Raw genomic sequence first — 24,142 nt, forward strand, 5'->3', positions numbered from 1 at the left:
AAGGGCGATATAACTCTTTATTTAAAAATTTTCTTCCATTTACTCGGTCAGCATTTATAACATAACAAAAATTAATAACAAATCATCCATAAATGTCACTTTTTTTCTTGAAAATGTTTGATCCATCCCTCGTCTACAAAGTGTCACACTTCACCCAACTCCCTCCCCCTCCCCTTGTAAAATGTCAAGCTACTTTTCATATATGCTTATGAAAAAATTGTGATGTCACACTTCTTTTCACCGCCTCCCTCCCTCTTGTCACAAACTGTCACAGTTTCACGAACCCTCCATGGCATCATTTGCGGAAAGCCCCTATGTACTTTTCGACTTAATTTTAAATAATGCTTAAATATTAGCTTTTACTGCATTGCTTTTATTAGACTTGCTCTGTCTTAGGTAGTTCGTTTGGTTGGTGGAACAATCTTTTTAGACGATGCCACCAACAAAAATCGAATAATAACAATTATAAAGTTAATTAGTTAACAAAGACACGCAAGACAGAAAAAAATCCCATGAAAATTGGTTAGCAGTCTTCGGGAGAAGAGTTTTGAGAAAAGTTCTAGGTCCAGTGAGCATCAATGGTATAAGAGAGTAGAGGGACAAATTGATAGCAGCCCAAATTGTTTGGGGAGGCAGATGATATCGGGGCCGCATTCAAGGGGATGGTTTATAGGGTTCAAATCCCCTCCGAAATTTTTCATCCAAAGAAATGCTTTCCATTATTCATTTATTTTATTTTAGTTACAAAAATAATATTGTTGTTATTATTATTTAAATTTATTTGTGAAATGGAATTAGTATGACTGAAAAATTGAACAAACTCATTACGTGTTTATGGTAGTTTATGGTAGTTATTGCGAAATTCATTTATTATGTAACAATATGTCGCTTTGTAAGAACAGCACCTCCTTCCATTTAGACAATCTATTGTAACTAAAATCAATAGAATAGACATGAAACAACGTTTAATCGACCATATAAATGTTTCAAAAAAATATGTTTGGTAAAACTCCCTCCGAAACAAAAGTCTGGTTACTGTTCTGGATGATATTAATTAGATAAAAGTAAACCGCGTTCAATTTGCCGAACACCAATATGGAAAGGATAACCTTCTTTCTAGCAACCTGAGTCGTTCATATCAAACTAATTGGTGCCCGTTTTAGAGCCAGGTGACTGTGTTGACGTGGATTAAAACATTTACCAACCAGTATACCCCGGCGAAAAGCAAAGCGGAAGAGGCCCCGATGAAGACCTTGTCCCACAAAGGGCTGTCGAGTCAAGAAGAGAGATTTACACCATAATTAAAAACATATTAGACTTAAATAAATAAGAGTAAACAATGTAAGTATCCATTGTCAGGAGCAAAGAAGCCATTGTTTAAGGGGTGCGAAGCAACTACGTGGAAAGATGCTTGTTGCCAAAGATCAGATTTTTAGATATGCCTTTCTTGCGCAAGACAGCAGAGTAAATGAGGAGATTTGTAAACAAATCTATCTTTTTGAAGAGACCCGAAAAAGCACAAAAACATAAAATTGCTATGTTTCATGCTTTAGTTCCTGTGGAGAAATATTTTACTGGTACATGAAAATGAAAATTTTAAAATGAATAGCGACAAAGATCGTTTTGACGTTCTGAAACAACACTTTTTCCTCTTTGCCATGGTGAATCCACGATAATCGATGGTGACAGTCTCAGTAGGGTAGAAAACACCCCCATCTACATGAGTTCTGTGAAAGGATTACCCCGCATTTAGCACCTACAAATGATAAGTGATACCTGCTGACTTTTTTTTTCTCCTCCATCCTACCCTCGCCTAATGTTTTTCAGAGCGTTTGCAGATGACATTAAAAGATTACGCCAGACGGAGTTAGGGGTGGGTTCAGGAAAACGACTCTTTCGCGATGTTTTCTGTAGATTAAGTAAAGTTTCTTCTTCAGGGTAGGATTTATCTTTAATTTGGGTGTCCATAAACAAACTGCAGCAGCAAAAAAAAAAAAAAATTAATTTGAATTTTGACATCTTGAATTCAAATTATGTTTTTCGCAATCACGAGTGTGTGTGGGTAGTTATGTATATGTGTGTTTGTGTGTGGGGAATGTGTATGTGTGTGTGGGTAGTTGTGTGTATGTGTGTTTGTGTGTGGGCGGGTATGTGTATGTGTGGGTAGTTGTGTGTGTGTGTGTGTGTGTGTGTGTGTGTGTGTGGGTAGTTGTGCGTATGTGTGTTTGTGTGTGGGTGGGGCGGGTATGCGTATGTGTGTGTGTGGGTAGTTGTGCGTATGTGTGTTTGTGTGTGGGTGGGGCGGGTATGCGTATGTGTAGATAGTTGTGTGTATGTGTAGGTGTGTGTATGTGTTTGTGTGTCTGTATGTATGCGTGTGTGTATGTCTTTGTGTGTGTAAGTGTATGTGTGTGGGTAGATGTATGTGTGTGTAGGTGTATGTGTGTGGGTAGATGTATGTTGTGTGTAGGTGTATGTGTGTGTGTAGGCAAGTAAGTGACGCAACCTGGAGACGGCTTTCGCTATAGGAGCAGCATCATGAGGCGGCTGGTCGACGGTGGTGCTGCAGAGGGTGCTGGCGGGGAAATAAAATGATAGCACGCCAAAAACAGTCAAATGAAAGCAATAAGCAATCGTGATTGCTCAAAAAAAGTATTTTCCAAATCGGCTATAGGTAACTGCATCCGCATATTGAAAGATCTTGTAGATTTTACTAAAGCAAGCGATCAGGGGCGTGCACGGGGAAGGGGGGAGGGACACCTGTTGGCTCGGGTCCGAGCCTGAAGCGGGCCTAATATTTTTAAAACCACGCGTGAAATATAGGGGTTAGAAACATGGAGGGGGGCCCGGAAAAACCATTTGTGACGGACCGCGGGCCCCAAAATTTCTGCGCACGCCCCTGCAAGCGATAGGGAAGTGGGAAGTAACATATTGTAGCAGCAAGGTCAAGAGACTGAAAAATTCTCTGAAATAGTTTCTTAAATTTCTGGTGATCAGTTAAAACGGTGTTTGAAAATCAAAACTAAGTCTAATGTTCAGAAAGTTACCGCCCTATAGCCAGGGCTAAGGCAGAAATACATGAAATACACCGCCAACTCAGTCAATAATGGGCTATAGGGCCGGTAACTTACTGAATATACCTGCCTTGCCTTCAATATTCGAGTTGAACCGAACCATTGTTTCGGTCACTCGTCTGATCAGTGCTAATTCTGTATTAGCTACCAGTTTGTTTGGCACTCTTGGTTTCTTTAAGAGGTTTTCCACCTTCAGCTCAGTCACTCCTATGCCGGGCTGATGAGTGCTAATAAGCATGAAACTGCAGTCCTCGGTTATAATTGACTGAGTTGGCGGTGTATTTCGTAAGTCTAATGTTGCTATCTACTTCTAACATTTAGAGTACTGGATTGTAAATTATTTATACTGAAAGTATTTCCTCTTCGGAAGACGAGTTCAAGCATTGATACCGAGCCGGTTTATTTTTGTTCTTGAAAACTAAAAACGTCTCACCTATCCCATTGTAGGAAATTCCTGGTTTCAAGGACCTAACTTATGAGAATGAAATACTGATATTACAAATGTTTTTTTCAGCTCTGGCTCGATAGGTTGAAAGAATGCTCAATGAATATTGCTTGAAAATATTTCCCTGATTCTTCAATGTTTCATACTGCTGCTTTTCAAAGCATATTGCTTTCAATAATTCCCCGATTCCCTATTTCAAAGCATACTACTAAAGAATAATTCATTAAGTCCTTAATATTGTTACATTAAAACACAAAGCTTATTTCATACTTAAAAAATAATTGATTTATATGTTATGAAAACTTTGCCTAAAATTTAAAATTAAAAAAAATTCTATAAAGCGTACGATTATCTATAGAAAAATAATAGTCTGTCGATTTTTCTTTTGCATCCATAAGTTGCATTGAAAAAAGACCTCCTTTCAACCCTAAAATATATGTCTGCAGCATTTTGTGATGTTTTAAGCACTGTTGATTTTACTTACAGTTATAGGCTCACTGACAACGCTAAGAAAACTTTCCCAAATGAAGAGATAGAACTGGAAAATTATTTTGAACACGCCTAGAAATGTTATTAAAATTGAAAAACTGTTATAATAAATTTGATATTTCAATATGGAAGTTCATACAATTCAGTTATCCCGTTCCTGAGCTGATTCTAATTAATAGACTAATTATATCACTTTGTGGTTCTTTCATAAAAGTTCGTATAGTAAAATTGGTCCTTTTACAAAATTGTTTGCCTAAAAACGATATTTTCATAGCTTTCAAGCTCACCAAACTTACTTGCAAACAAAAGAATTACTACATTTAAAAAAAACTCATTTTTATAGTTGTTTCTATAACGTTTCTCCACGAAGACGTTCCTACACAGTATACCTGGATAAAAGTCCCCCCCCCCCCCAAAAAAAAAAAAAATTTCTTCACAACAATCATAATCTTCAAAAAAGGACCATAAAATTTTGAAGAAAAAAAAAAAACCTTCCGACATTGATATAAACAAGCAAAAATGCACACAATTTAAAATTATTTTTCTCAAAACAACCAATGCCTGGTTTCAAATTAGAAAAAGTAGAATATTTTTTGGGACTCGAGCTTGCTTTTGCAACCAATAAGTAAAAAATTAAACTTCCCCTATTTTCAGATTGTGTCTTCTGCTTGCTGTCAAAGTAGATTCTAAAAATTTGTGATCCAAAGCAGTCCAGAGAGGTTGTCATGTACTGTTTTCCATCCAGCAAAATGAACATGATGGAACACCGACGATCCTCACAAAAGGAGCTCTGCATCTGCGTCATTCGAACTTCTTTAAAAAACTTCTCAAATCAGAATCGTTTGATGTGCGGAACATGATAAAAGGAAGGGTGCTCCAGAGGTTTTCGAATGAGGCCGGCGCGGGAAGCGTAAGATAACATCGTCTCTTAAGATAACGCACTTCGAATCTTTTTGATCTCCGGGCCAAGCATCTTGTGTTCCGGCACAGCTGAAACAACGCTAAATGCGTCCATCAATCTTCGCAAAATTTAATTTTTTTTTCCTGTCGTCAAAGTTTTCATTTTCTTTTTCTTCTCAGTTTCTGTTCAATGTAACTGAGGACAGAAGAAAATCCGACAATGTGTCGATGTTGATTCAAACGAAAACGACGGTCCTGGAAGGTCTTTAGTGCGCAATAAATTGCGCAGCAATTCTACAACAGAAAAATCGTCATCCATAAGTTGTCTTTAACACCACCAAGGCAATACCACAAATGGAAACTTTTTCGAAAATCTTCAATTTTCTAATAATAGAATAGGAAGATAGAGTTTTTTCAGTTTTTAATAGCTCAACGAAAATTTTGAAGTGTAGCTAAATTTTTCAATACTTTTACGGTGCGATGTTCTTAAAGATATACTCAAACTGTTGCTTCTTTTCCCTTCAAAGCAGAGTTTTCTGTCGCCAATCATATTCTGCTAGTTGTGGTGAAAAAAAAATCTCAGCGTCTTCCTGAAAATTGAATGAATTCTGAATAATTATTTTCACTACCACACTTCCCGGCTTTCAGCTTAAAGTTACTGGCATTAAATTATATTTTTAATGATGGCTAGTTTGAATGGCTGTTAAAAACTACGGCAAATTACTCTGATCAGACAACACCAACAGGTAAAATAATTGAAAATATAGTTGAAAACCAAGGGTTCTCTGGCTCCTGAATCCATGAATATTTCTGATTTGAATGGAAACCATTTCATTTTAGAATATAAAAAATTCGACCACAAAAACTCTATGATTGCCTCGACTAGACATTCAGTTGCACCTGCCTGAAAATATTTATATAAAATAGCGTAGGAAATGATTCCAGCAGCGTCTACTACCATCCATTTCGTGGCCGTTTGTCGAAGAATGGTTCTGCCTTACCGCAAAACTGGCATTTAGAGACGAGATACTAATTGAATAATGGACCACCGCGAAAGGGCAATCGCCAACAATGTGGGGCCGGCCCAATCCAACCCTCTAAGCACGCGCTGTTAAGAAAATAACCGTCATAACAAATGCCTCTTTTAAGGTAAGTGGACGAAGAGCAAAAAATGAAACGACCTCACATTTGGCTTAATAAGACAAAAAGACCACCATTCTGAACAGGAGTTTTTCTTTCTTTTCCGTCTCAATTGTGTTTTGAACATCTGTCATGTCTTCGTGTTTCTTCGCTTCCAGAGATAAAGGAGATCAGATACGGAGATGGAAGTTTAACAGCCGAAGAAGAAAGGTTTCGGTGTTCTTCGGCGGAAGTATCCAGCCTTATTAAGCGCGCGGTCAGTTTTGGAGGGATTTTGACGTACTAATATTTCCATTAATGTCGATAATTTAGTTATGAAAACCGTAAAACAAAGGATCAGATTATCACGTTTGCCGGGAAGTTAAGTAATTGTCAAGAAAACTCTTGGATTTTTACGATATTGGCTGCTTCCTCTGCAACTGTTGTAATTGCTCATTTCTTTCCTGATTAGATTATTTTTATAGCTTTTTATTGTCCTATGATACAACAAACCTTGCAACTTTTTCAAACATCAATCTTTGGCTTTTTTCTTCCTCATTTTGCTCTAAAGCATCAAAACATTTAACTTTCAAAGTATGCTTTATCAAGAAAAATACAGTTCTGAAATATGTAGTAATTCCTAATAGTGTAATCATCGATGCTTTCTGTATCATCACGTTTTCCAAACTTGGATTTATTCTCTAGACGCGAGAACTGTGAGGTATAGCAACGCCGTACTCTGTTGTTTTTCCGATTGCTCTTTTTTGTTTTTAATCCTGGGATTTTTTTTTTCTTTTTTTGAAATAAGCTTTATTGGTTGACTTATTTGGATAGCTTACTAAATGCTACATAGCATCCTGTTAAATGATACGTAGAAGATACTACGCTATTGAAAAATGAAAGCCCGTCTTTACTGACTTAGCTAAAATGAAGCACAGTGGTTTTTGTTTCAAACACTCACACACATTTTTGTTTTCAAACATTAACTGCTGTTTGATACTATTTTAAGACAGATATACCTCTTTAAAAAAGAGTAGATCAGTAAAAATGACCGATCTTACCTCAAACATTGAATACCAAACTCTACCAAGAGATATTCTTGGCTCAGTTACAACTGATGCAGTGAGAAGCAGAGGGATGTAAATGGCAAAATAAAAAAAAAATGGAGATAACTAGGACAAGTGGTATTGAACTCTCCTCTGTCATGGGACAAGAGATAGTACTTGTAGCCCTGGTAAGTGCTGCTGTATAGCATGATTTATAAAAATAATTAAAGAAAGCCTACCATTCAGTTGAGTAATTCAAAAAATTCAATGAAAGCGTTATAAGAAGTTATCTTAAAACGCGTTTCACTCAAAACTTGAAAATGTCCCCTCAACTGTACATTTTCAAAGTGGTTTCACATCTTACTATATTACTTGGTACTTGATGGTATAATGACATTATGAAACATTTAAAACATCCAATTGAGAAGTTGTACTTGAAATACTGTACGAATAAAATGTAATGCTCGCTTTATTTTTTATTTTTTTGGTAAACCTTTTATGAGGACGCAAAAACCTATCTCTTGTACTTGAACCACGACACAATTTTCGCATAACCAACAAGTTTGAGGAAGTTAGAATACTAAATTCTATACCTGCTGCCACCAGATATGCTTACACCTCTCACTATTCTTTTATTTGTCGCGGTCCAATGTAGGTAGTGGTCCATTCTATAAGGTGTTCTTAATGGATTAAAAGGATCTGCCATTTCGTTAAATTGTTTCAAAAATCTTAAATGTGTTCTTCTTTTTTTTTGGGGAATTTTTTATGCCTCTAAGATTAAGATGTGTTTCTAGTTTGAGGTTATAATCAGGGGTGTGCACAGGGGAGAGGGACACCCCCTCCCCTAGACTGTTGGTCTAGACCCGAGCATGAAGGGGGTGCAAGATTTTTAAAATGAGGGGCGAAATATATGTATGAATGTAGTGTAGGGTAAGCAATATGGAGAGGAACTCGTAAAAGTCATTTGTGACAGGCCCCCAAATTTCTGTGCACGCCCCTGGTTATAATGGAACGAATGAAATACCTCAATAGTATATATACTTGCAAACTCAAGTCACAACGAAGAGAGTACTTTGTGATCAGTCCTACTCTTGGAACTTTAAGAACTAGACAAAACTATTGGGCACTGTCTATGACGCCTATTTAAGTCACGTAACCAGGACTTGACGAGCCAATTTCTGTTAAAAGAGTTATCAATGTGAGTGACTACATCTCCGGTAGCTATTTTCTTTCATAACCGATTGGTTGAGGTCATTGCCACATGATTTTATTACTTTCAAATAAAGTCTCAATGGTGCCCAATCTACGGCCTGCTGGCCACGTCCGGCTCGTAAAGCTGAACCGTGTGCCTCGTTGTTTTGTTCAGTGTTACAAATCAAAAAGCACGATTGGTGGGAATGCCACAAATTTGAAGCTAAATAATTCAGAAATCGGTTTCTGAAAAGCATGAATTTAATAAAATAAGCATCAAGTAATTGATAACAACAAGTATTGGTTTGCTACTTTCTTTCGTTTTCAATATTTTCCAATGTGTTTTAGAAAAGAACAAAAGTTTTTGAAATTTTTTATGTGTTCTGGCCCGCGAGAATCATTTTTGTTAAAAGTCCGGCATTCAAGCAGAAAAAGTTAGAGCACTACTGGCATAGGTTTTCCTACTATTCTGCAGTCCAAAAGCAGTTGCGGATTTACAAGTTTGGATGGCCGTCACATTGTATTTTTGTGAGCCCCTTAGCCCTCCAATAAAATATAAATAAGAGTTTGATAAACAGGTATTATGATCCCCTTCAGGCACCCTATATCGTAGGGGCCACTCGCAGTTGCGGCATGATAAATCCGCCACTACCCAGTAGTCAACATTCAACAATGTATGTTACGAAAGTCGCCATCAAAAGAATCAAATCTGAATTAATTCAAGTTGCTTTATATTTTACGAATTAAAAAAAAAGTGTTTGATATTCTTTGTACTTCCTTAATGCGATACATTCATCATGCCCGCTGGTGAAAAAGAGAAAAAAACCCTAAAATTAATTCAAGAAACTCGCTTTTATTTGCTAGCTTGTTTCTCAAAAGAAAGCAAGCATCCTGTTAGGATGTGAGTTACGAGTCATAAAACTCGCTCTTACATTAACAAGTGTTATACTATACTTTCTATCATATTTTACTCCTTCGGTGCATAAAGTAGTCACGTTATAATGTATGAAAATTAAGAGTCTTAAATCCTTTATGGGTTAGTCATTCATACGAAACAGGTGGTTTGGGAGCTGGGGTAACGCTTTTTCACTATGGAGATGACTTGTTAAGTTATTCACTTTCTCATCAATAAAAATCCTTTATGATTAAATTTAAAAATAACACCGTTTTTTTTTCGGGTTTTAGTGTAAGGGTAGGTTTAACAGGCTGCGTAATCTTCCACCCAAGCAAGCAGCGTAACGAGGTAGGAGCGACGATGAGAACTGGTTCCATCATATATATTATTTCTGAAAAGTGCCTTTTTTTTTTTTTTTTGTGAAAACACCATAACTCCTTTAATACTTAACCGAACTTCATCAATGAAGCACCATTTTAAACATTTTGTTTCACTGCTTTTGAAGGGAAAAAAAAGAGACCATTCACATTTTGGTTCTTTTGTCGAAAAAAAATATTAAATCTGTTTTTTTTTTTTTTTTTTTTTTTTTTTTTTTTTTAACTTTTTTTTTATCAGGTTTGGGTAGCATCCCAAAATGGAGACCCATTGTCTCAGTTTGTTAGACAGTCGTGCTAATAACGCGAAAACCGTGATTTCGAACACCCATTATATCCCCTCAAATCGCCTAATGCCATGTGTGCCGTCATGTGTTACATTTTGCATTTTTTTGTTCTCCAAATGGCCAATAAATTGTAAAATGCATGGAATAATTGTGCCCTCGAAAATTTAACAAAGCTAACACAAAGATATATATTTGTATTCTTACATTCTATGAAAAAGGAGAGCGCACAACAACAAAGTTGGTCATGGTGTCGTCTATCAGCTTTTGTAACACCTCTTTCTCAACCATTACCATCGTTCTGGCGAGCAAGAGCGGTGACTGGAAAAAATGATGTGATAAGGGTTGGGATACGAGTAATGTGAAATCTTGTAATTAGCACCAGGTTCTACATCATTGTCGTGAGTATGTACTCTGGTTTGTATTCTGTTGCTGAGTACTCTACGCAGTTGATAATGGTAACTACTTTGCACCGTTTGTAACGTTGACTACTCTTGATAGTCAAACAAGAGTGGTGACACTTGATAGTCATGACAAGAGTGCCGATGATGGTTCGGAAAGTGTTGTCGCCAAAGGTGGTAATTTCCACGAGTGTCTGCATCATTTGCTGTGAGGGTCCTGTTATACTCAACTGTTGACTACTCTACGCAGTCATAGTAATGTTAACTACTCCATGCAGTGGGTAATGTTTACCACTCTAATCAGTAGTAATCTTATCAACCAAACAAGAGTGATGACAAGGACAAGAGAGGTGAAAAGCGTTGTCGCCAAAGGTGATAATATCCACAAAAATCCTCATCATTGCTGCGAGGGATCTGTTATACTCAATCGATAACTACGCTACGCAGTCATAGTAATGTTTACTACTCCACGCAGTTGGTAATGTTCACTACTCTAGTCAGTAATAATCTTAACAATCTAAACAAGAATGGTGACTAGGATAAGAGAGGTAATAATGGTTGGGAAAGGGGTGTCCTGAAAGCGGATAAGTACTAGGACCCGCATCAATACTATCAGAGACCTGTTTGTACTGACTACTCAACGCAGTTAGTAATTGTAATGTTTACTACTCCACACAGTAATGTTTACTACTCTAAGCAGTTATTGATGTTAAAAAATGCAAGAGTGGTGGAGAGTGTGAGAAGAGCGGCAATAATGGGTGGGAAACTGATCTCTACTGCTCGTAATTAGCACAAACCCATATCATTGCTTATGCTCAACTGTTGACTACTCGATGCATTTGTTAACATTAGCTACTTGACATATTTGGTACAGTTAACTATTCTACATACTTGTACTCTTGCCTGTACAAAGTACAGTACTGTTTTTGCATACATTTTTCTAACTGCTACGTCTTTTTCCCTCTATTAGGGTCCTAGGTGATGATGAAAAAAAGCCTTTTATGGAAGAGGCGGAACGTCTTCGCTGCAAACACAAAAAAGACTATCCCGATTACAAATACCAACCCAGACGGCGGAAACCACCGAAAAGCTCTTCAGCTTTCGTGTCAGAGGGAAAACAATCCAATGCCGACCACCTGAGCACTGCTTCGGCGCCAGAACCTTGCCAGCAGGAACCTTTGCAACATGAAAAACACTTTGGTACGGGAACATTGTACGTGGGGGCGGGGCGGATGTCGGCAACGCCCCCAACGCCGCCCACCACGCCCCAACATGGTGGGGGCACGAGGTTCAACTCTACTCAACTCAGAGAAGATCCACAACATGTAGCCCACAGTATAGCTGAACTCGCTGGCAGAGGTCAGTACATTGTGAACTTGATCTTGATTCCATAAATCTTAGTTCATATGAGGCAGTGAGAAGCAAAGGGATGTAAGTGGAGTGGACATTTTCTAGTTTAGAGTAAAACGCGTTTAAATATAAGGTCCTAGGTAGGCTTTCATTGATTTTATTCTCTCAGTCATGCTGCATAACAGAACGTACCAGGGCTACTAGTACTATCTCTTGCCGCAAGACAAAGGAGAGGTTCCCATACCATTTGTACTGGTTGTCTCCAAATTTTTAATTTTTCCACTTTCATCCCTTTCTGCCACACTGCCTCATATGTTTCTTTTAGGGCGACTTTTTACATGAACGTTAGTTCCTCTTCTTTTTTTTTTAACTTTTTCAATTTTTTATGCGAAGTCATCATTTTGTCCATCAACTACGCATAATATCAATAAAATGTTTTTCTTTCGCTCAAATAAAAAAGAAGGGGCAGGGGGATAACGTCATCAACAAGACAATCTTCTTTCATTGGATGCTACTCGGCTTTTAGCTGCTAACTTGTATAACTTGCGATTATGTAAAAAGACTGCTACCATGTCTCCAAATAATACAGCGTTGTCGTGTGAAATAACAATGAATCTTAATTGTAGTCTTAAAGCAATTATCAGAAAATGAATCACTAACACTTCCATCCAGGCATTCATTAATAATGTTAGACATAACAGTCCTTTGTTTCAGGAATTGGAATGTTGACGCCATTCCTCCAGCTTTAGATTTCGTTTGAAGATTACTTATCCAGATCCTTTCTATTCTTTGACACACTTTGCATTTAGCATGAACAAACTTATGCCTAAAAATAAAGCCTTCCGTTCGTGTATCCTCACTTAGCTTTTATTTCATAATGTTCATTAAGATTCCAGAAAATCCAAACCTTATGAGAAATTAAAATTTTTCAAAAGTTTCTAATTGTTGAACAATATATTTAAACGTTCTTTAATTGATTTGCTATGAATCAAATTGTCTTTTTGAGATCTAGTGTGGATATGATTTTTTTCTGTGGCACTAATGAAGACATGGTTAGTTTCAATGTTTTTTCCCCAAACCTTAATCTCTTCTAAAGTAAAAATCAAAACCTGAATTACCGTATGCACAAAATGAAATAGTAAAAGAATTATAATATTCCTCACATTGTGGACAGAAACATAATGAGTATTAATCTTTTGGTCCACGAGATGTGAGAGCATCTCAACATAAGACTAATTTAAAAAATACTCTTTCGATCTATAACATCATTTTATCGAAAGCGATGCAGTTTTCTGGGAGGTTATTTCTTGAAAAAGCACACGTTTGTCGATTGGTTTAATTTTTAAATGCTACTCTAATTCACTGACATTTTCCAGCACAATCCGACCATTTTTCATTAGATATGATTTGTTTTCAGTAAGTTATCAAAAATAACTGCCGGTAACTTAATGAAAATACCATGCCTTGCCTTGAATCTTCGAATTGAACCGAACCATTGTTTCGGTTACTCGTCTGGTCTGTGCTAATTCTATATTAGCTCCCAGTTTGTTTGGCTATCTTGGCTCTCTTAAGAGGTTTTCCACCTCCAGCTCAGTCACTTCCTATTTCTGGTTGATGAGTGCTAATCAGCACGAAATTGCAGTCCTCGGATGGAATGACTGAGCTGGCGGTGTATTTTAAGTATAGGTATGATTTGTATATTGTTTTTTTTTTTCCCTTCCTTTCTTTCACTTTCTTTATTTGCGAATACAGTTCAAGATTTGTATTTTCCCCCTTCCTTTCGTTCTTTCTCTTTTTTTATTTGCGAATACAGTTCGGTAGCTGGCTATTTAATTTGACGGCCTTTTTATTTACGCATAATTTCATTAACATACTTATTTCGTCGTCACTCGTCGTCGTTTGAGACATGTTACGTTTAGACTGCCCATAGCACGATGGGCTGATTTCTTAGTTGATTTACACTGCTTGACAATTGCTAAGGAACAAATGATTTATGCAAATTTGTACCTCAACCACCCGGCCAATGGAAATAAATTCAAATTCAGATGGCGTGGTAGACCAAGACTCGTTATCTGTATAAAAGACAGTGCATACACGCTCAAAATTCGTACGAAAATTTACACTGTTTGGTTTTTAACTAAAATACTGCTGGTTGTCAAAAAAGGTTTTTCTCTGAAATTCTGTTTGGTTCTTGAAATACTTAAGAGTAAAATGTCAGCAAGACATCATTTGAGTATCTACGATCGTGGACGAGCGGTTGGACGTCTGGAAGCAGGTCAAAGTGTCACCACTGTGGCTGATGCAATGGGTGTATCAAAAAGTGCCATCTCCCGATTAAAGACGGCCGCTGAAGGTGGAAATGTTTTGCAAAAGCATGCCGGGGGGTCGTGGTAGGAGCACCACACCTTCAGAGGGTCGCTATGTATCCCTCGTGGCAAAAAGGAACAGAAATTTCATTCTTGGACAAATAGTTGCAAATCTAACAACCGCTACCGGTACGCATGTTTCTGCAAGAACCCTCTCACGGCGAGTAAATAATGTCAGTTTTTATGCACGGAAGCCCGTACGTTGCATCCAAGTTCAACCACGCCATCATCGAGAGAGATTACGCTGGTGTAAGGAACATGTTGGTGGGATCATCAAAATTGGTCTAGAATGATGTTCTCTGACGAATCTCGTTTCAGTGTGACAAGTGATTTTGGTCACCAACTACTGTGGAGAGAGCGTGGAACACGTTATGCACAAAAATTTGTTTGCGAACGTGATCGGTACGACCCAGGCGTCATGGTGTGGGCAGGCATCGTGCACAATGGCAGAACACAGCTTCACATTTTTGAATAAGAAAGCGATACGTCGCGAATGTATTGCAGAGTTGTTATGTTGGACCATGTTCGTCTTTTTAGGGGGGCTGTCGGTCCAGATTTTCTCTTTACGGACGACGATACGCGGCCACACTGGAGCAATGAAGTGTCAGACACACTGCAAAGTGAAAACATTCTCTGTATGCAGTGGCCTGTTTACTTTCCCGACTTAAATCCAATTGAACTTGCCTGGGAGGCTCTTGGCAGACGTGTTGCGCGAAGAACCGTCCCTCCCAGAACAGTACAAGAACTCAAATCCGCATTGAGAGAGGAGTGGGAAAACAACCCCCACGCACTCCTCAATAATTACTGAAGAGTATGGAAAACATATGTAAATTGTGCATCAGTGTCCCTGGTAATCATACATCATATTAAGGTACTCATGTCTCCATCATTCTGATCTAGATCATTTTTTTTTTGGTGTTATATGAAAATCATCGAAGCAGGATTATTTTTTTATTTTTAAATTTTTACTTCATTAATGCAGTAATATCTGCATTATTTTGTACTTATTATAAAGGCACATCCTCCCTACTAACTATATATTTCGTTCTGTTTCTGTAATCATTATCTATTCTTAACTATTCCAAAAAACGTAATTGTTCCTTAGCTACCTCATTTAGTCCGACATCTTGGTTTATGGGGCTTTTTGTCCATAGGTAATCTTCTCGAAGGGCATTTTCATATAAATCATAGCCGATGATCGAGTAACCAGCCTGTTTCAACAATGAAACTCGCGCCAGGGCATGATCATTTGATAACATGTTTTGGTAATGTTTCACATGCAGGGAAAGACTTTATTGTGACAAGGCTGAACTCGATCCGGTCACTTAACTGTTTTACTGGTAAGACTGTCGTTTCAGGTTAGTGAAGAAAGGAAAAAGTGGTTGAAAATTAAAGCTATCCATTGGAATTTAAGGTTCATCCACTGGAGTTGGGGTTACAATTTTAATAATCAAAATATCACCAAACAGGCAATGGCTTCGTTCAAATGTAGAAGCAATTTTCACCTGTCATACCTTGACGGGCGACTTTCTAGTATTAAATAGTTATCGTGTCCGATGAGTTGGAGCATTCATTTCTTAGATATCAACGAGTCCATTTCTTGTGACCACATTTCATCCACTTATTTCATTTGATGGTCCAACTCTTTGTCGGATAATTTTTTCATAGTGGATAATTTGTAGTCACGTACTTCGTACTATTTCCCGACAGTATGTAAGACCTGTGGAGTGTGGACCACAGTTCCTAGATCCTGCCTAGGAAGAGTTTTTTTCGGAGAACTGCGGAAATCTAATTTCAAAATGTTACGAGGAATACTAACAGAATCTGCAATGTGTCTGTTCAGTCCATTGAGGATTCGATAGCGAACCACAGTTTTTGTCATCAAAATGGCTTCTGTGTGGGCTTAAGAACCCTGTGGTTAACCCACAATTCCCACGGGCTTACTTAGAATCGAGTACAGAGTGTAAACCACGAAGAGTCAGCTACAACCAATGATTGCTTTTGGGACTTAAGAATTCCACACAGTACAAAGAGCGAGTACTTCATGTAATTTTTCTAGATTATTCAAGACATGTGGATTGTAGAAGACCTATCCTTGCAGACCTTTCCTTGCCAGAGGTTTTTCCAGAGAACTACGTAAATCTGATTTGAAAATTTTACAGAGAATATTAACGGAATCTATGCAATATGACAGGTCTGTCAATTGAGGATTCGATAGTAAACCACATTTTTTGTTATCAAAATGGGTTTTTACGAGTTTATGAAGTTAACCCTCGTTTTCCACGGGCCTCCGCCAAAAGTGGGTTTGTAGTTGGGGAAACAGAAGACGTGAAAACATTCCGTTCTCTCGTCATATTTCCTCTTCAATCTATTGTGGTTATAATTCCGTAAGCCCTGCTTTAGGACAAGTGGTTCTGGTTCCGCAGTGGAACAGAGAGGGTCTTGTTGGGCAACGTGGAGGGTGGAGCCGTTTGCGGATCGAATGACTTGCGCAAAGGTGCCACTTGTCGTCGCCAGGGCCCAGATTGTGACGTCACTTCGGATGGCATGGAGTGGCTGGCAACGAAAACACGGATTGAATCCCTTTTGCATTGAATTTCCGTGATCAAGGATTGACGTGAGAGACTCGATGACGCCTCCGTGGGCGCGGTGTCTTTGTAATTCACACACAATGGCCGCCTTGTCCGTCATAGTGCGATTTGCATGGGTGTAGTCGTGAATGAAATAGAAATAGAGACCGTTCACTTTCAACTTCTAGAGGACTCTAAAAAAAATTTCATGTGGTGTCGGATGATATCATAGGCGGCTAATGCATCAAAATAAGTGAGAGGTCAAAGGACTTATGGGTGGAGGGGGGACCAGGTTAGGTGGACGGTGCTCCCTACACTAGCCCGACGAGAGGCCATGGCTGCCTAGTCGGAAACTAAGGGCCCGGGCCTTGAGGGGGCCCGGCTGGTGACACTGACGAAAAAAAAGAAGAGAAGAAAGAAAGAAAAATCGAAAGAAAAAAAAGAAAGGAAGAAAGAAAGGGGGGGGGGGGCGGGACACCGAATAAGACAAAACGTAATAATTAAGTAAAATTTATTGTTTTGGTATTTTCTGTTGTTTTACTTAAAATACATTGGTGGACAAAATTATAGACTCATTTTTTTTTCTTTTGTTTCAATTACAACATGACTCAGTTTAAATTATTTTCATTGAAGTAAAGATGAATAGTTGAAGAAATAGTTCTAAAATTAGTACATCTTATCAATTAAATTAAAAAATTCATAAAATTGGAAAGTTTGCAAATTTAATATTTTAAAATTACGTGAAACCTGGACAAAAGTATAAACTCAGAGGTAAAAATTACAGGATTACGAGAAAGTTTCGTTCCGAAATGTTAATTTAACGCCATAGAATGAATATATGTTGCCATCAGTGGTTGCTAAAAGTTTTGTTTTTTAAAATTTATGAGAAACATATAAATGCACCGCTGGACAAAATTATAAACTCATTTTTTTTTTTTTTTTTTCATTTTTTCAATCATAATTTAACTCAGTTAAAAAAAATTTTGTTCCAGTAAAGATAAATATCTCTGTCAGCATGGTAAAGCATGATTGGCGTTTCTTAATGGAAGACAGAACGCTGAAGATTACCAATTAATAATGGAACATCATCTCTTACCTTTTGCTCATCTGATTCCTGGAGGTAATTGGTTATTTTAGCAAGATAACGCGAGTGTACACACAGCGAAAAGTACCAAAGAATGGTTCAAGCGCTGGGGTATCAAAGTTATCAAATGGCCAGCTCGTAGTCCCGATCTTAATCTGATTGTAAATCTTTGGGGGACCACGGTTTGCAAAGTTTATCATGATCGGCACCAGTACCAAACCACAGAGTAATTAAAAAGGGCAATACTTTCAGCATGAAACCATATGCCACTGCAGCTGTTGGAAACTCTTGTGAAATCTATGCCCAGCCGCATATGCGAGGTAATTCAGAAAACTGGGGGCCTAACTCGTTTTTAAAAGTTTGTAGTTTACATTAATGGCTAGACTTAATGCAGAGTTAATTTTTAAAACATTTTAAATATTGATTTTTTTTTCCAATTTATCCATGTTAATAACAAAATTACATTTTCCTAAATCTATGCTTTTGTTTTACTGAAGTAATTGCAAATGTAACTTAATTAAACTCAAAAAAATAAAAAATAAATTAAATTTAAATTTTGTCAGCTTATAATTGTGTTTATGCAGTATTGTAAGTTTGTAATTTTGTAATTCAGTATTGGTTCATTTTTGGATATTAAATGATTAAGTGTTTGAATAAAATTCCACCAAACTTCAGAGTTTCTTACTTTTGAGTTGATACTTTTGTCCAGGTTTCATGTATAATAAAGATATTAAAGTTAAGATTTTTAAATTAAATTATTTATTTTATAAAGTTTATAAGTTATACTGAATTTAGGACTATTTAGTCGGTTATTTATCTTTACTAGAACAAAATGTTTTTTAACTGAGTTAAATTATGATTGAAAAAATGAAAAAGAAATGAGTTTATAATTTTGTCCAGCGGTGCATTTATATGTTTCTCATAAATTTCCAAAAACAAAACTTTTAGCAATCACTGATGGCAACATTTATTCATTCTATGGCATTAAATTAACATTTTGGAACGAAACTTTCTCGTAATCCTGGATTTTTTACCTCTGAGTTTATACTTTTGTCCAGGTTTCACGTAATGACAAAGTATTAAATTTGCAAATTTTCTAATTTCATGAATTTTTTAATTTAATTGATAAGATGTTCTAATTTTAGACCTATTTCTTCAACTATTCATCTTTACTTCAATGAAAATATTTTAAACTGAGTTATGTTGTAATTGAAACAAAAGTAAAAAAAAAATGAGTCTATAATTTTGTCCACCACTGTAGAGTCAATTGTTTACTAGTAAGCAGTTTTAATGCCCCCCCCCCCCCCCACTTTTTTTTCTTTTTCTTCTTCTCTTTTTTTTTTGTAGGGGGGGGGGGTAGAATTGAAACCGTAAGGCGATATAATCAGTTTGGGCTGTAATTTAATCGAACATAACGCGAAAAAAACTTTCAATAAAATAATTTATTTTTTACAGAGAAAAGAAAGTCCAAAAAAGCATTGCTGGTGCTGCCATCTATCAAAAGTAATACGATCGTTTGAAAATTTCAGATTCAGATTAATCAGAGTAGCATTATATTTATATATAAAAAAAACATGATGAATCGTCATTCATATTTTGACAATAAAAAATATAACAAAGAATCACAACTCTTTATATGCATGTTTCTTCGAATGGAAAACTTAACCCTCAAGTGTCGCAACATTCCTTTCCTTCAAAAATAATTTCCAAAATTTCTATATCGGTCCTGTTTTTATGTTTTGCAATGTGTTCCTTTATTTATGCTACCACGTCCAATTTGTAAGAAAATTATTATTTGAATTTGAAACTAATAAAGCTTGAGAATATGAAAATAACTCTTGTAGCTCTGAAAGAAATACAAATTACGTTTAAAATCTTGTGAGTATCTATTTGAATTGTTCGAAATTTTTTGTGTTTTAAAAAACTGCTCTATGTACATTTATACGTGCTTTCTAGGAGTTTATAAGTTGTGACATTCATTTGTATGTTTTAAGAAGAGCATTAAATATAATTCATTCATATCTACAAAGTAATTTTTTTTGTTGATTTTTTTTCTCACACCGTTGAAACTTATGAAAAATATTTTCAATCTTAAAATTTCCATTCAGTACTCCGTACTACTATGGTACATTATTATTTATAGTAATCTGATTATTTTTTTCAGTCATGTGTGCACAAGGGTAGATTTCAGCACCATCAGGCTTATTAGCTTAGCTAAAGATTTGTTATAACTATAGCGTGCGAGTTTTATTTATTTGTAACTTCAATTTTATTTCCTTACTTTTTTAATTTTTTATACATTAATTTAATTAAGTAATTATTTTTTTTACGAGTGTACCTTTTAAATATTAATACGCAGGAGGAAGGAATTCAGCACTTTAGTGCTGCCATCTATTGAGCTTTTTTGTCCTTATAGAAAGGAATTACTTAGATATATACGTGCATATGTTCATTTAATACACTCGTCTCTTATTTTGTACTCTGTATTATTTCTCTCTTTGGCCTTCATTACTGTCTTTCCATTTTCAAAACTTTTTTGTTTCGCGGATTCGTTTCCTTTCCTTTTCAGAATTCATAAAGTTTGACAGGTCATTGCAAAAACTATGGGAATTAACGTAAAATAAAATTAGGAGTTCTGTTGAGTCATCATCCTTGTGGTTAAATAGCTATTTCTGTAATTTGTTTATGTGTTCCTGTATTTTAAATTTCCCTCAACCTGTTTTCTCTCTACATAAATTATGAATAGAAGATAGTGGATTCTGTATGTGACAGCAGTAACAGTAACAGATATTCAAAATACACTGTGGAAAAAATTGACATCTTAACCTAAATTATATATAAAGGTTTTTTCACTGCAAACAAATATGGATTTGTACAATAAAAAATTATCAAAACATCTGTTAACTGAAGATTAATAAAGAGAAAAATAACCATAAGGGAATCACAGATCGTAAAGAAAATACAGTAAACTTTGCCCTTGGAATCCTACTATTGCAAAGGTACAGTGGAACACTTTAAGGACTGTATTGATAGCTCTTGTGCCGATTAAGGGGGGTCCATTGCAGCCTTGAGTTGATTTTTGGTCTTATTCGTAAAAAAAGGGAAGTTGTTCTTAGCTATTTTGACCTACATGTTTTAGTTGGGCAGATGAAAAGAGAAAGGTGGGGGAAATTTTAAGAGAATTTAACGTTTTCATAAATTAAGCGAGTGCGGTCAAATGCATTCTTTTACATTGGAAAAGTAATAAATTGTTTATGCAGAACTTAATTTCTCAGAAGAGTATAAAGTAAAACCGGTAAAGTTGACCACCTTTGTAAGTTGACCACCTGTCTATGTTGACCGCTTTTGTCTGGAACGGAATTAGTCCTATCTTATATAATGAAGGAAAACCTCTGTAACTTGACCACCTCTCTATCTTGACCACCTGTCTATCTTGACCACTAATCTACACCAGCTTCGGTTTGGAGTAGTGTAAAAAACCCTTTGTAAGTTGACCACTGGGTTTGTTTTTTAAAATTTCATTTAGCAATTTTTTCTTTATTATTATTTTTTTATAGCTTTCCAAGAATATTTTTGATGCCAGACCAGCATTTTACCGACTAAATGAAACAGCAGCAGAACGAAACCTCTTTTTGACACATGGGAAAACTACTAAGAACCCTTTTATTCTCCAAACTTGTTTTGCTTTTGTTGTAAAGCGAAAAATTTGTAATTTTTGATTAGCTATAAATTTTTAGGAACTATTAATGTAAAATGAGTAACTTTTCATAAACAATAAAAGTTTTTTTTTTTTTTTTTTGATCAATTTACTGAAATTTTAAATTTTCATGACACATTATACGTCATTCTGGGAAAATAATCACTAAAAATATTTGAATAACATTTTAAATTATTGTTTCAAGTAATACTAAACAATGAAAGTGAGTTGAACAAAAAGAGTAAGTGTCAATTAGTCAAAAAATGCATACATGGTGCAAGAATTACAAACAAAAAAAAAAAACATTACCCCCTTTATAAGTTGGACCACCTGTCTAAGTTGACCACCAAAGTAGTGCACCGCAAGTGGTCAACTTACACAGGTTTCACTGTAGCAGTATGTGGATTCATTTTTAGGGGGCACTCATTAAAGATAATTTTAGTTAAATTAATGGACGGACATATTACGTCGATAAAATAAATGAGGAAATCTTTGTATGAAATATCACTTTCACTACAAATGTTTCTGACTTTTCTTCTTCTCCATTCCAGGTCACGATCACAACGGAAATGCCGGAGGTCTCCCTTCACCAGGCTCTACTGGACCCACCGCCGTCATCACCACTGCACCGCACTCCCGAAACGGTCCTTGCAAGTATGCGACTGCAACAGTGCTCGAACCCGCCGCACCTGCGCAGAACGGACCTTCTTTAGGTACCGGCCCCGCTGCGGACCCTTACATGCACTTCGGCCTTACTGGCACGCCACACCACCAGTACGCCCACCTTCAGGCCCCGCCCCCTCCAGGCCCTCCTCCCTCCTGGAACCGCTTCACAGAACAATTCCACACGCAAAGGTGTGGGGGCGGCGCCAGAGAGCACGACCACCCCCTTTTGGGGGACATGGACAAGACTGTTGGTGGGGCCTCCGCGAATCAGTTGCCACAGCACCACCAGCTGGACCTGTACAGGGGCAATTATGCCGGTGAGTTCCATAATCCTCGAAGGGTGATGCCTCAATCGGCAGGTGGTTTTTTAGACGGAACGTCTGCGGAAGGGTTCGGTCACTGTACCCCAACGAAATCATCTTTCGGTCCTGTGTTGGGCATGCAAAGTTGTCCAGTCTTCGGTCACATGGTGCCAGTGTCACAAGACCAGGGTATGTTCGGATCCGGGGCTGAGAGCAGAGTGATGTCGGACTCAGGGGCTGGATCTTGTGCTTACAATCCCGGACATTCTCTCGGACACTTCTTGCAGCCCAAGTGAGGTCAATTACGCCCAAATATTGCCTGGCCAACAATTCATTACTCCAAAAACTGATGAGCTTGACCCGCAATGTTGGTGCTTTTTCTAGATAAGACAATCATGAGTAAAGCGATTAGTTAAAACTATTGCCGAATGTCAAACAAAGTTGACAATAAAAACATTTATGAAAACATGACATCATGTATATTTCTTAAAAATTCTTGAAAAAATTGACAAAATTCGATTGTTTTTGGAATTAAAAAAACGCCTTATAACAGAGAGTCATACAATGAGAAAGAGTAACAACCTCGATTTTTTTCATTTTTTGAGGGCATAGCATTAACAAGTTGTACCATAAGGTTTCAATCAAAGATTAAACTTTCTAAAACTTTGATTGTTAGCACAGGTTGACGTAATGAATCGATTCAGTTGTACTTCTGTCTTGACCTGGTTTAGAAATTCTATTTGGACATCTTCTATCGCAGCAGAATGCCTCACTACAGCCCTATTTGTTATAAGAAAGATCATATTCTTTATTTCAGCTAGTGCCTCATCTAATTGGCTCGTTTTCTTACAGTGCATAAAAATTTGCGAGTGAAATGGGATTACGTATAAAGTTTCGGATGAGCTATCTCTTCATTCTTTAACTAGCTACTTAGTAAGAAAAAAGAACATGTTTGAAATATCATGAGTGCTTACAGTTCCTGATGAAAATCACTTGATTTAACTTTGCTTACTAGTGAAATTGCTGATAAAAATCCCAAACATATCGTAATTTTTGGTTTGTAAAGTCCTTTGATTGAAAAACTTGTAAAATCTTCTCACCAAGTTGAATCTCACAGAATTATTGGAGCTATAAATGGCAGACTAGGCTGATACTTTAACTTTTTTCCAGGAGTGTAACTCAATCATTAATGAGTTCAAAGTGGTATTTTGCCATCAGTTTCGTTGAAAATGTTTTACTTTTGCAAATGAAACAAGCACCACGAGTGATATATATCGAAATTATCAACATGATATTAAAAATGGCACGTGCTTGTTCCGCTCATGCCGACGAGGAATGTGATTTTGAATTGACGTGACAATCTAATTACAGTGAGTTGGTGACTTTACGCCTTTTGTCAACTATATGAATTCTCAACATCGCTTTTTTATATTTTTCTGTTCGTGAGATTAAAAACCAGCATAACTAATTTCGTTTGTTCATTCATATGTGCTGTAATTTGGAGACTGCAAGTAAAGTTGTTATAAACAATTTTTGTGTTTTCATTGGGTAAATGTTGTTGTTGGTTGTGTTCAATTAAGCGTTGAATCAAATTCATTTTCACTTGCACACTAAGTACATATTCTCGCATTTACGATCCTTACAAGATTCTCAATTTGAGTGGGGGGGGGGGGGAAGGGCTGTCTGTTCAAATTAAATTAACTATTCTAGTTAAGGGTAAACATGTCTGGAGATTGATATACGATATACTAAGTTGTATTATGGGAACTCTCACAACACCGGTGGTGTCTGGGCATGTTTAGGGGCCTGTGGCAATGCATTTTTGATGTGGGAAAAGTAGCTGGGTTCGCCCCCCGGCCAAGGAGTCCAGCATTGGTGAAAGACTGTCG

The 24,142-nt window shown here is 36.8% G+C and overlaps 1 protein-coding gene across 1 annotated transcript in view; it reads left to right on the forward strand.

Moving 5' to 3' along the window:
• Positions 1 to 23,768, forward strand: part of LOC129229377 (transcription factor SOX-9-like) — a 109,078-nt gene extending 85,310 nt beyond the window's left edge. Inside the window, exons 2-3 of the mRNA XM_054863670.1 lie at positions 11,189 to 11,577; positions 21,837 to 23,768. Of these exons, the coding sequence (XP_054719645.1) occupies positions 11,189 to 11,577; positions 21,837 to 22,549 (1,102 nt within the window). The 3' untranslated portion in view covers positions 22,550 to 23,768. The remainder of the gene's footprint in view (positions 1 to 11,188; positions 11,578 to 21,836) is intronic.
• Positions 23,769 to 24,142: the final 374 nt, after the last annotated feature.

Source organism: Uloborus diversus, chromosome 9, assembly GCF_026930045.1.
Source record: "Uloborus diversus isolate 005 chromosome 9, Udiv.v.3.1, whole genome shotgun sequence".
NCBI classification, from domain to species: domain Eukaryota; kingdom Metazoa; phylum Arthropoda; class Arachnida; order Araneae; family Uloboridae; genus Uloborus; species Uloborus diversus.